Raw genomic sequence first — 15,128 nt, forward strand, 5'->3', positions numbered from 1 at the left:
TCAGGTACACATGAGGCATCCTCAACCAGAACTAAGTCTGTTTACCCATTAGTAGTCTCCTTATATCGTTGAACCTATTGGATTCTTCCAAATGTATGTCTCCCACGGATCCCATGGTGTCAGAAAGGTGTGGTGCCGGTCATGGATTAGACTTGTGAGTCTCTCCATTGTCATAATGTAATTTATCTTGTGCAATACTTCGGTGATAGGAGGGGGGTCGTTCTGCTTCCAGTGTTTTGCTATTAGTGTTTTGGCTGCTGATAGGATCTGTGTTATCAGGTAGTCTATTTTTCTCTCTAGGCCCTCGTTCGGTTTTAGTAGGAGCACTGTTTCTATGTCCCAGGGTAGGTCCATGCCTGTTACCCCTTCAATTAGCCGCTTGATTCTCCCCCAAAAGAGGATTATCTTAGGGCAGGACCACCATATGTGTTTGAATGTGCCTATTTGGCCACAGTTACGCCAGCACATAGGTGAAGTTAATGGGAAGAAAGAGTGGAGGCGCGCTGGGGTATAGTACCATCTGTGTAGGACTTTCAGATTTGTTTCCCTGATTGTTGAGCACCGCGAGGCTCTAGCTATCATTTCGTATATTTCTTCCCAGTTCTCTTCCTCTAAGGGGTTTCCAATATCGTGTTCCCATTCCGATATGTTTTTGCTTGTTTGGCCTACATTTTGTTTCAGTAGCGTCTGGTAAAGTTGGGCAATCGTCCCTCTGTTGTATTGTCCCCTTTGGAACAGACTCTCGAAGTTGGTGAGTGGTCTGTTCCAAGTGTCTCCTGGCTGTATCGAGGAGACAAAGTGGGCCAGCTGTATATATTGGAATATTTGTACGCTTGGGATATTGTATTCCTCTCTTATCCCCATAAATGATTTGACCTTGCCTCCTCTTTGCATGTCTCCTAACTTAGATAGCCCTTCCTCTTCCCATTGTTTAAAGATGTTCGAGTTATGCGCTGGGGTAAAGTTAGGGTTAGATCTGATTGGTGTTAGAGGCGAAGGGATGGAAGAGATCTGCTTATGCTTGCAGTTTTTATCCCAGATATTTAAGGAGTGTAGTAAGACTGGATGATTTCTATAGCTTGGCTGCCTATTTGCCTTTTTTTCCCATAGAAGAGACGCTAGCTCCTCGTACCCAGCTTCCGACCTCTCTATGTCCACCAACGGGGTTTTTCCTGGGGCTCTGTACCAATAAATTAGTGGGCTTAGTCTGGCTGCTTCGTAATATTTAGCTAGATCAGGCTGACCTAGGCCTCCCCGGGTCAGAGGGAGGACCATCCGTTTCTTCTTTATTCTGGGTTTTCTTCCGTTCCAGATAAATTTAGTTATCTCTTTTTCCAGGTCTTTAATTACATAGATTGGGACGGTTACAGGAAGCACTTGGAACAGATAGAGTATTCTGGGTAACAAGTTCATTTTCACAGAGATAATCTTGCCCAACCAGGATATCTGGTATCTTGACCAGGCCTCTAGGTCTTTTTTCAAGCTTTTGATAAGGTTTGGGTAGTTTGCTCTGTAAATGTCATCATATAGTCTTGTAATGTACACTCCTAAATATTTCATTTTGCCTGGCATCCATTTTATTGGGAATGTTTTCTTTAGTGCATTTTCTGTTTCTTTGGGTATGTGTAGTAGGCCTGTAGCCTCTGATTTAGTGTGGTTCACTTTGAAGTTTGATAGTTTGCCAAATTCGTCTAATGTGTCGAATAGGTTTTTTTTAGTGAGGTTTCCGGGTTAGTCAGGGAGAGTAGGGTATCGTCCGCGAATAAGGACACTTTGTATATGTTGTTTCCTATAGAAACTCCCTCTATCTCCTGATTCCCTCTAATCCTTGAGGCTAGTACTTCTATGCACATGGCGAATAGCATAGGTGAGAGGGGGCAGCCCTGTCTAGTTCTGTTAGAAACTTTAAATGGTGCTGAAGTATAGCCTGGGGTATGCACTGTAGCTATTGGGTTGGAGTATAACGCTTTAATACCCATAATAAAGTTGTCGTTTAGGCCCATCTCTCTGAACACCCGGAAAATAAAGGACCAGTCCACTCGGTCAAAAGCCTTCTCGGCATCTAGCCCCAGAACCAGGGTGGGACGTTGGTTCGTATTACTGTTGTGGATAATGTTAATTATTCTCCGTATGTTATCGGAAGCTTGTTGTTCTGGGGTAAATCCCACCTGGTCCAGGTGGATCAAGGTATTTAGTACTCGGTTCAATCTAGTTGCAAAAATGTTGCCGAATAGTTTTATGTCTGTATTGATCAGAGAGATGGGCCTATAGCTAGAGCATAGCGCAGGGTCTTTCCATTCTTTTAGTATGACGATAATTGAGGCTTCTAGGGATTCTTTCGGTGGGGCTTCACCATCCAGAATCTTGTTGAACCATCGGACTAGGTATGGTTTCAGTGTATTCTCAAATTTCTTATAATAGAAGTTAGTGAACCCATCTGGGCCTGGGGCTTTGGAGTTCTTGAGGGATTTAATGGCTGCTGATACCTTCTCAAATGTTATTGGGGCTCCTAGTTGGGTAGATTCTGATTTATCCAATTTGGTTCATTTTGATGCTTTTATGTATTCATCTAATTTTGTTTCTACTTCCCTGTTATCTTGTTCTGGGTGTTAGGTTGTATAAATCACTGTAGTATTGGACGAACTCTTTGTTGATTTCGGCTGGGTTATAAGTTAAAATAGTTTGGCTGGTTTTAATGCTATATATATTAAGGCTCGCTGTTTTATTTCGGAGTTTGGCCGCTAGCTGTCTGTCTGCTTTATTGCCCTTTTCATAGAAAATCTGGTTTGTCCACCCCATTGCTTTCTCTGTGTCTTCTATCAGTATACCTTTAAGTTCTGATCTGTCTTTATCGCTTGTGGCTCTAACGGTACCTGTTGGGTTTTGTTTATGACTCTTCATTTTTTCTAATACTGTTATTGAGGCTGTCTATCCTCTTGTTTTTCTCTCTTTTTCTATGAGAGGCAATACTGATTATTTTCCCCCTAAGAGTGGCTTTGTGCGCTGCCCATAATGTGCAGTCACTGACTTGGCCGTTATCGTTTAGTGGGAAATAATCCCGTATGGCGGATTCTATGGCTTTTTTGGTTTTTGGTATCCTAAGTAGAAGGTCATTCATACGCCAGAGCGTGCCTGTCGGCCTCTGGTGAATGTCTCTTATGGTTAGTGATACCGGGGCATGGTCTGACCATGTTATATTGTCTATTTCTGCTTTGGTTATCTGGCCTGCCAGTTCTCTAGATATAAGGATATAGTCAATGCGGGTGTATTGCCTATGCGGGGCTGAATAGAAGGTAAATCCTTTGGATATGGGATTCATTAGTCTCCAAGAGTCGACCAACCCACTCGTTCTTATACTTAGTTTAAGGGCGATCGAGCTCTTCAATCTCGAGTGGTGCTCTTTACTCGTGAATCTCGCCTTGTCTTTCGTGCAGTCTATAACTGTGTTGAAATCACCTCCAATTATTAAGTAACCCTTCTTGTTTTGGTTTATCACCTCGAAGGCCTCGTTGATGAAGCTTTCCTGGTCAGATTAGGGGCATATAGGCATACTAGTGTTAGTTCGGCTGTGCCCAGTTTGCCTGACACAATTAGCATTCGGCCGATCTTGTCTCTTTTTATTTTTTCTACTTCAAAGGGGACGCTGGTTCTGATCAGGATGGCTACTCCTGCTTTCTTATCTATCGCTGGTGAGTGGAAAATTTGGTGAAAATTTGTGTCTTTTAACCTGATCGTATCCTCTCTATTTACATGCGTTTCTTGGATCATGTGTATGTCGCTTTGCCTAACTTTGAGATCCCTGAACAGTAGTCTCCTTTTCATAGGGGAATTCAGGCCCTTTACATTCTGGGTATTTACCTTTAGTAATTTAGCCATATTCTTGTTTAAGGTATCTTGTGTAGGTAATCGCTATGGTCTTCTTTTTATTATTGGGTGTCCTATGGGGATTTTCCGGCTTTCTCAATCTTGGCTTAGCTTGTGTTTTAATTGTGTCTTTTTGGATGCCTACATGTGTGTAACGGCTTGGGTGGAATGGGGGTTGAGGGGGGGTATGGGATGGAGTGGAACAAAAGTAACCTTGGGGGGTTTTAACATGGTATGGGGTAGGGCCCTCTGTTGCTTTGGGCCTTTGACTGCTTTTGGGGTGTTTGGGACATGCAGAGTCAAGAAAAAGTGAAGGGTGTGTGTGGGGTGCAATGTGGTACTTGCAGTCTGAAAGGTTGTGAACGTATGCAGTCAGCGTCCCTGCTTGGGCCCTTGTCGGTGGTCCAGGTTGCTGGGTAACCTTCTTTTCTAGTGAGGCAGACTGGAACTAGAACACATATATAAGGAGATAAAACACAACAGTCAAACTTTTGGAACAATCATAACATAAAGTGGAACACGGTTACGATGTTATTTAAGCTAAACAAAGTCTCTAGAGGAATAATAATGGCTTATTCCTTCTTCTATCAGTTGTTTAGTTATTCTGCTCTCTTTTTCTCTTCCTTGTGCCCCCCGTTGTTTGCAACTTCCTATTTGGATCGGTATAAAAGGTCTGAGGTGGGGGCACCAGATGGGGCGAGCATGTCTCTTCTATGCTCTCAGAGCTTTGCCAAGTTCAGGTTATCAAGCCTCAGTGTTTGGGGCGTGGTTGATTATCTTGGATTCTTAGGCACTCTGGCCCACCTTTCTCGTCTCGGCTGTGCGCGAGTCCTCGCTTTGTCACTCTTGAATTCCTCTGGCTTGGAGGCGAAAGAGGAAGCCCCATCTGTATCTGACGTCCTTGCTTCTCAGGTAACTTGTAATTACTTTGAGTTTGCGTCTTTTGGCGATTGTTGTTGGTGCGAGGTCTGAGAAGATCTGTAGTTCTGCATCTTCAAAAAGGATCTTGTCTAGGTTTCTGACCTTATTGAATATTGCCTCTTTGGTGATGTAATAGTGGAGCCTTGTAATTATGTCTCTGGGCCCTCTGTTTTCAAATTCTTTTGGTCTATATATTCTGTGGGCTCTGTCCAGTTCCAGCTTAGCGTTAGTAGCTTCAGAGAGGATGCTCTGGAATAGCCTGTTGAGGTAGGGCTTGATTTCTTCGTTGGGGACTGACTCTGGAATGTTCCGGATTCTGAGATTGTTCCTCCGTGATCTATTCTCGCCTGTTCTTGGGCATCCTGGAGTCGGGCAATCTGTTCTTTTATTTGGGATATTTCTCCGTCCGTCTCCACTTGCTCCACGACTCTAATGTGGAGGCTCTGCATTGCGCTTTGCAACTCCTCGTGGAACGTCTGCTTTATTTCTTTAACCCAGGCCTTTAGCTCACTTCTGATATCTGGATTTTGATCTGCGCCCGAGTCCGTTTCCTCTGGGTCTTGGGCTTGTGCCTGTTAGTGAGGGCGTAGTGCTTCTTTTCGTGAAGAACGTGGAGGCTTCTGGTTTCCCTGACTTTCTGGGGGGAGCCATGTCGCCGGCACTCAGCTGGAGGGTGTGCGGGTGTGTCAGTCCACAGTCTTTCTTCTTATGCTATGTTTGGCTGCGTTAAATTATGATAATAATTAATATAATTTAATTAAGATATTAAATAATTCAGAGTAAATCTCGTTCTTTTTCTGGGCTTATCTCAGTACCACAGTTGCATCCTCTCACTTGGACATTTTGCTAGTGCATGGGGCTAAGTACATAGACCCTGGTTCTTTAGCGTTTCGTCGGGGGTTGGGAGGGGGGGAAGGGGGCGTGCATGTGCGCGTCTGCTCAACGTTTGTTTTCAGGTTTTGATGTTTAGATCTGATAGTGCCCGTTGTGTGTAGTTTAATGTTCAGTAGGTCCTCTTGCAGATCTCTCTGTATTATCCTCTCTCCCCTCAGTCACAGATCACCGGCGGCCATCTTGGGTGTGCAGTGTATATTTTTAAATTCTTAGCTTTATGGTTCAGTGTCTGTTTGCTGTGAATTCTTGATACGGGGGGAGCGGGGAGGGGGACCCTCAGGTATCTTCACTCTTGGCCGGAGCTGCTCTTAGGAGGGTCTGGTGTAGGGGCCAGGTGGGGGCAAATGCCCTTCTGTCAGCTCTCCTTTAGTGTGCAGGCTGGGTGGCCTTTGCCCCACGTTTCCCCAGCTCTGCAGTTATGTAGTGGCTGTCCTCCCTCTCTCCCACTTTTGTTTGCCCTGTCTGGCTTTGCTTTGGCTGCTGTTGGTCAGAGCCCCCCTGTTATCTCTGCTACCTCTCCCGTCGATCAGGATTTCAAGCCGGGTGCAGCCGCCTCTGAGCTCTTTCAGTTGCGTCCGGCGGCCATCTTGAATTTTAAGGCCGGAGGGGCTCCGGGATTCCAGCTCTCCCCCACGCTTGCTGCACGCTCGATTCACCGCCTCGGGGCCACACGGGGTGCGGGTGAGTCTCCCCCGCTCGTGGGGTGCTTTTTCGCCTCTGTTTGGTGCGGTTTTAGAGGTGTTTTGCTCGCCTTATTGTGGGTGTCTCACGGAGCTCTGTGACTGTGCTGCTTCACAGAACGGCTGCTGGCCACGCCCCCCGTAGTAATTTTTTAATGTATTTTTTTTTCTTGTTTTTGTTTGGAACTGTTCTGTAAAAATTGTAATTTGGGAGACGCGAGCCCCTAGAGTACAAAGAGGTTACACTTTCCTTAATATTTTGAATGTCGGAGGGGCCACAGCACCAGAGTGAAAGGGAAGGAGTCATCGCGGAGTGCAGGATGCGATCTCTCCTAGCATAACAAGCATTTTTTTTAATGTATCTACTAAGTCATTGGGCTCCTGGAGTGCCAGACCCCTTATGTAGTAGCTACATGTCGGAGCCCTCCTAGGACTAAAACAAACTAATGCCAGTGCCATGTTTAAGGGGCTACATCTGGGTGATTGCCTTGCTTTCCATAATCTGACCCCATACAGTAATATTTTTAAATGATTTTAAAGTTTGTAAACATCTGAGACATGAGGGTGTTTATTTATTTGGGTTGATTTTGCTCTGGCTTCTCCCTTTTGTTTGCCGTCACTGTGTGTTCAGAAAGTGCTTGCACGTCTAGAGCCTGCCTCCCTCCTGGTCATGTATGGTTCTTAAACCTGTTAAAGCTATGTAACTTTTTATTAAAATGTAATCTAACCATGTTTTTTTTTTTTTTTTATGTATGTGCTTTAGTAAATGTCTTTTATGCCTTTTTAACAGCGGTATGAATATTCATTTATTCTTTTTTCTTTCCCCCTAATTAAGTTTTTGGAGGAGGAGGATCCCTGGTGGCGATTAACTTTCTCAGAGCCGCTTCCATCCCTAATACGCAGGAATGGATACTCTGAAAACTATGTGGAATGGGGCAGCAAGTCAGGAAACTGTAGAGGAGCAGCCACTCCCTCCCCACCACCGGGAGACGCGGACACATCTGAAGAGAACACCAGCCGGGCCCAGTGGTCCCTTCATTCCCCAAGCGTCTCCCCGTCTCTCTGCCTTTTCCCTACCAACTCCTCTAACGCTGGCTCAGATGCACATGCTCCGAAGGCCTCAGGCAGCAGCCAGACAAAAAACCCAGAAACTGATAGGACGAGCTCCTTGAAACGGACACTGGAGGAGTCCAACAGTGGACCAGCCGAGAAGAAACCCCGGCGGAACTTAACCAGGAACGGTGGGGCGCAGCCAGAGGGCCCGTCCATCACACCGAAGCGCAGAGGTGCGGACAAAGTGATTATGAGACGTAGCCTCAGAGGCCAGAAGAAGCTCGGACATCCTTTGTTACAGCAGCACAGAAAAACAATATGTGTCTGTTAAATGCATATTTTTTACACGTATCTTTGTGTGCATCAATGTCTTATGCTGAATGTCTTTCCCGTGTATTTTTATGATTTTTTTTTTTAAACAGTATTTCATATTGAGTGACATCCCTCTTGAAAAATAACTTGCTGCACAATAAGCAGTACGGAATATCTCTCTACAGTTCCAACTCTTATGCTGTCTAAAGATTAGAGACCCAATCAAATAATTTGTTGAAGGTGACGTATGATGGTACCGAGTAGTATGGAGTATAACAAATTTTTATGGAAATAGACAATTTTAAGTCTCATCATGTTGGGGTTTTTTTTCTTCTATTTTGATATCACATACACGTACATTTAGCGTAAGGCAGTGTTTCTCCACCGTACTATAAGGATCCCAATTTACCATGACCCATCTATTGTTTTATCAGTAGTTACTTCCATTCTAAAACTGGTTAGAAATGGATATAAAATATTTAACTACTGAGGAATTTTAAAGTTGCCATTGCATTTTCACAAAACGGTGTCTGTGATGTCATATCCAGATGTAAATTTATAATTTTCTAGTATTTTAGATTTTAAAATTATTTTAACAGTACAGGGGTGCTAATGTGACAATGGCACTGTAACTGAGAAACACTGGTGTAAACCTGTTCAAATTGTGTCCAAATAGCCTTGTCACAATGTTTAAAAATATAATAATGTCTGACGAAACACAGTACCAAGGCTTCTTTATGGCACTTCGCCCTCTGCATGACTCAGTATTCGACATGCCTTACCCCCAAAATAAAAACTTCTGTGTGTGACAGCGCAAATATTGCAATTCTATGACTGTTCATCTATGGCTATGGAAGCATATAGCTATGATTTATCATTTAAAAAGTTACAATGTTAATATGCAGGTAAAAAAAAAGAAAAGCTCTTAACAGGAAATACTACTTAAACCGCTAACTGTGAATTGTGTGACGTGGGAGTGACTGGATGACTTGCCTCCCCTTTTCGACACTTCACAATAAAAAAGAGAAATAGTCAAATTCAGCCTTAAAGTTTGACACACCAAATTTTGTATCGGTAAACTTATTAATGCCACTATTAAACAGATGGAACATTTATTTTGAAAGAATAAGCTCCTATTTCTATCTTTTTCAGAAAATGCTATTTTTTTTTTGTTTGTTTTCGTTTTTTATTAAACAATATCTTGCCAGAATTGAGAGGCCACCTATAATGAGGTAAGGATTTGTATGCCTCCTTAACGTTAAGAAATTGTCTTCTTTTATTGTTCGACATAAAAATAAATAACGCAGCAATACAGTTCTTCCTAATCAAAGTTGGTGGGTGGGGAGGAGGCTTCCACTGGATGTTTTTAGAGGATGATTTAAAAGGTACAGTTTTCTACATTGAGAGGGACAAGTGCTCGCTCACTTTTTTTTTTTTATAAGATCTTGCTTTGAAGGATCTAAAGAGCAAGATCCCTTCTAGCAGAGTGGTTGAACTTTGCTGCAAGACAGTTCTGTCATTCATTGTTTTCGGAGATAACTTTTTATATGCAATCAATGCTCAGCAGGCCCTTCTTGTAGTGAGAGAGTTATCTGTAAATGCTGCAATACTTCTAACCAGAATTTCTTAAGTTATTTTATCTTTTGGGGGAAGAAAGGGGTTGGTGGTGAGTAGAGTGAAACAGATCTCATGAGTATGTAAATCCTCTCTGTACAGTATGTTCACCTAAATAAAATCAGTGAACCGTTAGACTTGATTTTTCTTCTGTGACCACAATTGAAGAGGAATGTGTTTTTCAATACAGATAAGACTTTATTATTATGCTTATTGGTTATCGTTTGTGTAGCATGTTTTGGGCATGACCAGATTAGCTGGCTGTCCTGTTAGTAAGGGCTCAAGAAGTGAGTTAGTGTCCCTAACGGGACTAGGCTTTAATTTGCAAGAAAGTAGTTTCTTAAAGGGACAGTGCACCCGTACTTATTTTGGTTGTGGCCCGGGGCGTGCAAATGTATAGGTTTGTCGAACACTGTATATATATATATATATATATATATATATATATATATATATATATATATATTGAAAACATTGGACTTGTTTTCTTGATTTTGTCACTCACATCAGTAGTTCTCAAAGCCTTGATACAGACCTGGCTTTTAGAGAAACATTTTAGTTATTTAGTCGGGTAAATCTGAATAACTGGATGGTAGTAGGTAACATCTTGGAGCAGTAGCAATCGTATATATATACGATTGCTACTGCTCCAAGACGTTACCTACTACCATCCAGTTATTCAGATTTACCCGACACTGTTCACCTTTACACCCAGCGTTCCAGTCACAGATGTGCCAGAGGACTGCTCCATTGTGGTGACCATGAGCACTACTCTCTAAATGCTTTTAACTTACCTTCCCTTGTGAGTGCATCTCCTACCACTCCTTTTAACCAAACTATTAAATAATTTTCATACTGCTAAGCACTATGGAGCACACACTTTGTGTATGTGTGTATATATATATATATACATATATATATATATATATATATATATATATATATATATATATATATATATATATATACATACATAATCTAAAATGTTTCTCTAAAAGCCAGGTCTGTATCAAGGCTTTGAGATGTGAGTGACTAAATCAAGAAAACAAGTCCAATGTTTTCAATAGTAAAAGCGTCGCCGGCAATAAATGGTGCCATCATTCGACAAACCGATAAACATAAGTATCTGATGAGCTTGAATCTAGTGTTTCTGTCAAAACGAGATACTTGTTTTTTTTTCAGAAGTTCAAATAACTTTGAACAGGATTAAATCTTTCTAAAGAAGCCAATTACATTGATGGCCTATTGAAAACATTGACAGCGCTACATGATGAAGCGCTACATGCGCAAAACGCATTGTGTGTTTTTGCTGCCTCTGTAGGGATCTTTTGTATGATCCAATAAAGTCTTTCTATTTTCATGAGTTAGCCAACTCTGGATCTTTTTTTGCATTGGATTGTGCTCCGTTTTTATCTTCCCTGTCAATGTTTTCAATAGGCCATCAATGTAATTGGCTTCTTTAGAAGGATTCAATCCTGTTCAAAGTTATTTTCTCAATTAGAATCTTCTGCCAGACACACTAGATACAAGCACGCAGATACTTATGTTTATTGATTTGTTGAATGATGGCACCATTTATTGCCTGGCAACCAAAAAACAGCAATGCTAACATGATACATATTATTATTTTGAGGATTGGCAAATCTAACTAAAAAATAGACAAAATTGTTTTCTTAATATTTATATTAGTCTGATATTTTTGTTCTCAATCAGCTACATTAAACCTATTTAAACATGCCACTGTCCTTAGTCCATTTTTGCCCTAGGCATGAGTGCTGCTTTAAATGGAAAGTTGCTCACTACCCTCTTATTATACAAGTGTGTCCAATGTGTGCCTTCTCTCATACTGGTCTGGTTTATAATATAGTTTCTACCAATAATCAGTAGAAAGCAAAATTTACATTTTTTTGTCTTCCAAAGTTTGGCTACTGCAATATGCTCCAAATCAGGTTTTCTTGCAATAAACTGACCTCTCAATTGACAGGGAAACTGCTCATCCTGGATCACCTGTCCACATTATATTATACTATAAAACACAAGATAAATACTAAACACCCATGTTTGCCATTTGTACCAGTTTGATGGGACGATTTTTTTTAAAGTATGCTTCTCGTTACATTATGGGTGAATATATATATGTACACTAGCTGATATACCCGGCGTTGCCTGGGCTTTAATTTTCCTGCTCCCCCCCCTCTCTCCGCACCCCCCCTTCACAGCTGGTTCCCCCCACCGCGTTCAGATGTCCGATCCACACCCCTTTCACAGCTCCGCCCCCCCCATTCACAGCTCCAATTCCCCCCCCCCTTCACAGCTCCAATGTCCTCCCTTTGATCAGGGGCCGGTGCGCCCCCCCCCCGTCACATGTCCATTCCCCTATTAGGGCAGGGAGGGGTGGGTGTTTATTTGGGCGGGCAGTGACTGGGAGGTGTGGGCGGGCAGTGACTGGGAGGTGTGGGTGGCCAGTGACTGGGAGGTGTGGGTGGCCAGTGACTGGGAGGTGTGGGCGGCCAGTGACTGGGAGGTGTGGGCGGGCGGTTGGGCAGTGACTGGAAGGTGTGGGCGGTCGGGCAGTGACTGGGAGGTGCGGGCGGGCGGTCGGGCAGTGACTGGGAGGTGTGGGCGGGCGGTCGGGCAGTGACTGGGAGGCGTGGGCGGGCGGTCGGACAGTGACGGAGGTGTGGGCGGGCGGGCAGTGACTGAGGTGTGGGCGGGCGGTCGGGCAGTGACTGGGAGGTGTGGGCGGGCGGTCGGGCAGTGACTGGGAGGTGTGGGCGGACGTTCGGGCAGTGACTGGGAGGTGTGGGCGGGCGGCGGTTGGGAAGTGACTGGGAGGTGTGGGCGGGCGGTCGGGCAGTGACTGGGAGGTGTGGGCGGGCGGTCGGGCAGTGACTGGGAGGTGTGGGCGGATGTTCGGGCAGTGACTGGGAGGTGTGGGCGGGCGGCGGTTGGGAAGTGACTGGGAGGTGTGGGCGGGCGGTCGGGCAGTGACTGGGATATCGGGCAGTGACTGGGAGGGGCTGGCAGGCAGTGACTGGGAGGGGTGTGCGGGTGGGCAGGCAGTGACAGGGAGGGGTGTGCGGGCGGGCAGGCAGTGACTGGTGGTGGGGGGGTGGTCTGGCAGTGACGGGTTCAGGCAGGGACTGGTTCAGGAAGTGACGGGTTCGGACAGTGACGGGTGGTTGGGGGGTGGGCAGGCAGTAACGGGTAGGTGGGGGGGATGGGCAGGTAGTGACGGGTTACAGTCAGGCAGTGACTGGGGTGGGTGGGCAGGCAGTGACGTGGGTGGGGGCGGTGGGCAGGCAGTGACGGGTGGGTGGGGGGGGTGGGCAGGCAGTGACTGGGGTGGGTAGGCAGTGACGGGTGGGTGGGGGGTTGGGCAGGCAGTGACTGGGGTGGGTGGGTGGGGCGGCAGGCAGGCAGTGAATGGGGTGTCAGGGTGGGCAGGCAGGCAGTGACTGGGGTGTGGAGGTGGGCAGGCAGGCAGTGACGGGTGTGGGGGTGGGCAGGCAGTGACGGGTGGATGGGCAGGCAGTGATAGGGGTGGGTGGGGGGGATTGGCAGGCAGTGATAGGGGTGGGGGGGATGGGCAGGCAGTGATAGGGGTGGGGGTGGTGGGCAGGCAGTGATAGGGGTTTTGGCAGTGACGTGGGTGGGGGGGTGCACGGGAAGGAGCCAGCATCACAATCTCCCCCTGTCGCCCTGATCCCAAGGAGGCATACCCCCCAGCTTGCCCATATATCCCTCTCTCCCCCTGCGGTTCCTCACCTCGCACCCGTCCGCGCTCCTCGGGCTGCCCCCGGGTCTCTCCTCCCTCCTGGCCTCCGCCGGCTACCGGGCTGATACAGAGGAGCTAGGCCGCGGCCCAACCTCCCCCCTCCAGGTACCGGCTGCACTCCACATCCACGTCGGCAGTGTCCGGCCCCCCCGGTGAGGCAGAACGGTACGCGCACGCATCACTCCCCTCTGGCTGCAGATAGGAGCCGGTGAAGGGAGAGGCGGAGAGAGCATGGTGGCTTGCTCTGGGGGGGAAGCGGGCTCGGGTGGGGGGGGAAGTGAGAGCTGGGGAAGGGAGCGCCGGGGAGCGGGCTCAAAGGCGTGGTGTGTGTGAGGCTGGCGGGCATGTGGTGTTTGAGTGTGGGAAGGGCGTATGCGGTGGCGAGTGTGGGAAGGGCGTATGCGGTGGCAAGTGCGGAGGGGTGATAGAGGGGGGGGGGGGGGGGTCAAGGCCGGAGGGGTTAGAGGGGGGAGTGTTGTACTTACTTTGTTCTGTGTCGTGGTCAGCTTCTCCAGGGGTGAGTGGTTGAGGCTGTGTCAGTGTGGTGTGTGTTACGAATGGAATCCGCAGGGTAGGCTCACAGTATGAGGAAGCTCAGGGGGATGAGAGTCTGAAGCTGTATGAGTGTGGTGTGTGAGTGGAACAGTGGGTTAGAGCACACCGGCCAATGAGAGCCGTGGGGGGGCAGGACACACTGGGGTGGGCGAGACACACCGGCCAATGAGAGCCGTGGGAGGGCGGGCGGACTGACGGACCAATCAAATGGTCTCCAGACACACACACAAGATTTTGAGAAATATATATATAGATATATATATATATATATATATATATATATATATATATATATATATATATAAAAATAAAAAGACTGCGCCTAAATGCAAGGATATAACCAGGAATATTAAGTTGAAAATGATGTTGTAATAAATCGATATAAATACCACTAACTTAGCTAATAAGGTAATAATGAACAAAAATTATGTGCCCATACAATGATCAATAATGTAAATTCAATGCTGGCTTAATGCAAATATAATTGAACAAAAATAATATATAATTAAAAAAATATAAAAATTAAAAATACAGAAATAGAAAAAATAAAAATCATGAGTGAAAAAAATACATATGTGAAAAATATATATGTGTATATTATTGTCCAAATGTAAGTATATATACTATGTGAGTGAATCTAATAAAAAAATGTGACCTGTGTTGATCTCAAATGAAACAAAGATGCTGGCAGCTTTCTTCTTGGGTGCAACAAACGCCCTTGACGAACCTTAAGAAAAAAGCGCCCGATCTTTGTGTGATAACGTTTAAAAATGTATTAAAACATGTGTGAAGACAATTCAAAACTCACAAGAGTACGATATAAAACAGCATTGTATAAGTTTATACTCATATACAGGAGTAGCCTCGAGGTGCCGCCGCGTCTCTGCTCTTCCGCTGGGAATGCTTTAGATGTCGTCACTCCTCATCAGTGGTGTAACAGGTTTCAAATTCCTCCGTCAACCACAGTCCTGTGGTGCAGGTTCCCTCTAATAAAAGAGTCAAAGTGTACCGGAGCAATGTTTGTCCTGCTCAAACCTCTTGGCTGCTAGTAAAAATCAAATGAGAACTAAATCATGTGCAATAATACCATCCCTACGCGTTTCCTCAGACTTTCTCTGACTTCTTCAGGGATAATTATTGCACATGATTTAGTGCTCATTTGACTTTTACTAGCAGCCAAGAGGTTTGAGCAGGCCAAACATTGCTCCGGTACACTGGGACTCTTTTATTAGAGGGAACCTGCGCCACAGGACTGTGGTTGACGGAGGAATTTCAAACCTGTTACACCACTGATGAGGAGTGGCGACATCTAAAGCATTCCCAGCGGAAGAGCAGAGACGCGGCGGCACTTCGAGGCTACTCCTGTATATGAGTATAAACTTATACAATGCTGTTTTATATCGTACTCTTGTGAGTTTTGAATTGTCTTCACACATGTTTTATTATATATTTTTTTT

The 15,128-nt window shown here is 45.3% G+C and overlaps 1 protein-coding gene across 3 annotated transcripts in view; it reads left to right on the plus strand.

The window, feature by feature from the left end:
* PPM1D (protein phosphatase, Mg2+/Mn2+ dependent 1D) overlaps nt 1-9,473 on the plus strand; it is an 86,599-nt gene extending 77,126 nt beyond the window's left edge. For all 3 annotated transcript variants that reach the window (XM_075589623.1, XM_075589627.1, XM_075589628.1), the window contains one exon: nt 7,195-9,473. In XM_075589623.1, the coding sequence (XP_075445738.1) occupies nt 7,195-7,743 (549 nt within the window). In that variant the 3' untranslated portion in view covers nt 7,744-9,473. The remainder of the gene's footprint in view (nt 1-7,194) is intronic.
* The last annotated feature ends 5,655 nt before the right edge of the window (nt 9,474-15,128 follow it).

This window comes from Ascaphus truei, chromosome 3, assembly GCF_040206685.1.
Source record: "Ascaphus truei isolate aAscTru1 chromosome 3, aAscTru1.hap1, whole genome shotgun sequence".
Classification (NCBI taxonomy): Eukaryota; Metazoa; Chordata; class Amphibia; order Anura; family Ascaphidae; genus Ascaphus; species Ascaphus truei.